The sequence below is a fragment of the Sinocyclocheilus rhinocerous genome, unplaced genomic scaffold (assembly GCF_001515625.1).
Source record: "Sinocyclocheilus rhinocerous isolate Xijiao unplaced genomic scaffold, SAMN03320098_v1.1 scaffold407, whole genome shotgun sequence".
Classification (NCBI taxonomy): Eukaryota; Metazoa; Chordata; class Actinopteri; order Cypriniformes; family Cyprinidae; genus Sinocyclocheilus; species Sinocyclocheilus rhinocerous.
This window is the reverse complement of record NW_015633444.1, coordinates 276,681-279,778: the sequence shown is the minus strand read 5'-3', so window position 1 is coordinate 279,778 and position 3,098 is coordinate 276,681. Positions and strand designations below refer to the sequence as shown.

Genomic DNA, 3,098 nt, shown 5'->3' with positions numbered 1-3,098 from the left:
GCAACCGCTAACCTATCTAGAGGAAAGTCTGACTGTGTAAACAGGAAGTGATCTGTTCACATCGTCCCACGCAAGTGCCTTGCGTGAAGTTTATGGGGCTCTAGACGAGATCACGAGCATGGGTCCTCCTGTGTCAAATATTTACAGAATTTCACAGTTGGGTTGATAACGGTGGCAGAGTTTAATGAATTTACGTAGGTACAGTATATTAAACAAATAAAAAATATGGTTTCAGTACCGTATATAAAAACAACAAAGTCATAATCTGAAAACACAAGTCTTGTGAATTATAGGGAATAATATTTAGAGATTTGTACAGTTGGTTTGAGATCAAATGGTGTTGTCGTTTAAAGGGGGCATAACACACACAGTTTCACCCAATCTCATGTTAATCTTGAGTACCTATAGAGTAGTACTGCATCCTTCATATCTCCAATAAGTCTTTAGTTTTATCATATTTATAAAAGAAAGATACAGCTTTACGATTCTCTCCGGAAAAAGCCGAGCTCCTGGAGGCGCGCCGTGGGCGGAGCTAAAGAGTGACAAGCACTTGGGTGCCGAATGCCAACAAAACAGACATTTGATGCCGTTTCACTTACCGTCTGCAGTTCTGAATCATGACCGGGATCTTTTATAGCTGGGACCGCTCCATCTTTCAGTATCAAACGATGTGCAAATCCAGCGTCGAACTGGGCCTTGTTTATAAAACATTCCTCAACAAACACACTTGTGAAACTCCGTTGCTGCCCCGGAAAAACAAACTGCATCCGCTGTTTACATGACGCTGGGTTCTTTAGGAAGCTGAACAAAGTTATCTTTAATGGAGAATACGGCGAACATAAATAAAGAAACAAAGTTGCTTGTCAGATTTTTTCACGCAACTTTACAAAAAAAAAAGCCCAAAGTCGCGTATAATACGCGGACTTGGCAACTATGTCGCTGGCGCACTCTTCCGGGAGAAATGCCCATATAAGGAGTTCCACCCTCGTCTACGTCATGAAGAGCCACGATCGAAAAAAACTCTCTGAAACTTGTACGAACCCGGAAGTAAGATTTTTAGCACAGAAATACTCCGTCATACGTCCAAATTGTTTTTTAAAACTTTGTCCATGTTTAGCATGAGAATCCAACTCTTTAACAGTGTAAACAACTCCGAATGCATGAAACAGCATTGTACCCCCCCTTTAATGGATTTATATTATTGCAATAAAAGTTGTAAAATTATTATAAAACACATAAAATGCTAATTCCTAAAACGGAGTAATAGAACATGAACTTGCAAGTATGACGTAATAGTTCTAATGGAGCTGTAGGAATGTCTCTGATGAGTTTAGGTCAGTGCAGTGGCAGTACACAGTGGACCATACATCACTCAAGCCAGTAATCTGATAAAAGAGCTGGAGACGATCAGTCAAGCCAAGTGTCAGGAGGGCTACGGATCACTGTCTCATCCGGAATATCAGTGACTGGAAACCTGTATGCATATCTGACCCACTGAAAGCGCTGAAACAGCCTTGTTTTCTTCTGTGTCTTTTTATGCTTACATTATTTAAATTGGTAAAACTTTCATTTGAATTGTAAGTTACTATAACAACTCTAAGCTAAACATCTGAGAATTGTCCTTAAAGTGTCTGCGTTATCTTGGTCAGTGGTTCTGAACTGGTTGTGCTACCAAAATTTTGCATCATACTAAAGTAGACTGAGAAAAGTTTCATTTTCTAGAAGGAAAATCAAGAGGAAACTGACACGAAAAACAAACAAACAAAAAAGTTTTATTTATGCATAACGCTAAAACAGTGCAGATACATTATTTTCTTAATGGCACACAGAACTGATACTATCTTGAAATCAAAGCACACGGACAATTATTCAGTCATACAGTCAAGTTTAATGTGTGCTTAATTTTACCTTCCAACTTTTGCCTGCATACAGTGGCCGCAAAAATACATTTAGACACATTTAGACACTCAAATCACACTTAACATCTGAATGTCACTGCATTAGATAAAAAATCAAGTGGAATCTGCAAACAAAAGATGGTAGATATTTTCAGAGCCATTGTTTAATGGCCTTTAAACAACTAAAAAGATAACACTTTCCTCAACAGACATACAGTAGATGATTTTTTTATCAGAAATTTATAATAGTCGAATTCACTAATAACTTTTTACACTATTAAATTTATAAATGTATGTATAATAGATAACTTTTGTGCGGTGTCAAAATATTTTTGTGGCCACTGTATATGCAGAATATCAGATTCCAGGACTATCTGTCAACATTAACTGTTAAAATAGATATGCTTCAGTAATATTACTAATATTACAGTGTCAGTCCTTCTATATAACAGCATTTCTGCAATCCTCTGTTGTTTGCAATACATGCATCAGCTCGTTCCACTGAAAACATGTGTGCCCTAAACACATTTGCACCAGTCCCAAGGTCAGATGTTGGGAAGATGATGGTCGTGTTTGTGTCTGTGTTTATTCTTCAGTTCAGGTGCTGGTGAGGTGTTACTATTGGTCAGCTGGGGAAAGTATTGAGGCTGGAAAACAAAATTTCTCTCAATTAATAACCAATTAATAACCAACTATGTTAAGTGAGCAACGTGTATAACATGGTTAGAAACCCAATTTCAAATTCAGCTTCTGTGCTGCAGTAATTTGCACTTTTTACTTTTTTTAAATGTCCAAGTAATTACTATTCATATAATAATTACTATATCTATATACTGTATACACACATACATACATACATATATGTGGTGACTGTTTTTAAAACAACATTTAACATTTCTTTATTTCATGCATATTATGGACTTTTTAGTTGGACTGAAATTCTTTTGCACTGTTTCCTGTGTTAGGCTGGCCACACACTGGAAGATGTTAAAGGGCTAGTTCACCCAAAAATGAAAATTAGGCTGTGTTTTACTCACCCCAGAGCCATCCTAGGTGTATATGACTTTCTTCTTTCAGACGAATCCAATCGGAGTTAGATTAAAAATTGTCCTGGCTATTCCAAGCTTTATCATTACAGTCAGCAGGTGTTGCAGTGCTTCAGTCCAAAATAAGTGAAATAAAAAGCGCCCATCCATAAAA

The 3,098-nt window shown here is 37.1% G+C and overlaps 1 protein-coding gene across 1 annotated transcript in view; it reads right to left on the bottom strand.

Moving 5' to 3' along the window:
- Positions 1-2,217: 2,217 nt before the first annotated feature.
- LOC107744033 (cyclin-dependent kinase-like 1) overlaps positions 2,218-3,098 on the bottom strand; it is a 17,621-nt gene continuing 16,740 nt past the window's right edge. The window contains exon 8 of the mRNA XM_016557503.1: positions 2,218-2,545. Within this exon, the coding sequence (XP_016412989.1) occupies positions 2,444-2,545 (102 nt within the window). The 3' untranslated portion in view covers positions 2,218-2,443. The remainder of the gene's footprint in view (positions 2,546-3,098) is intronic.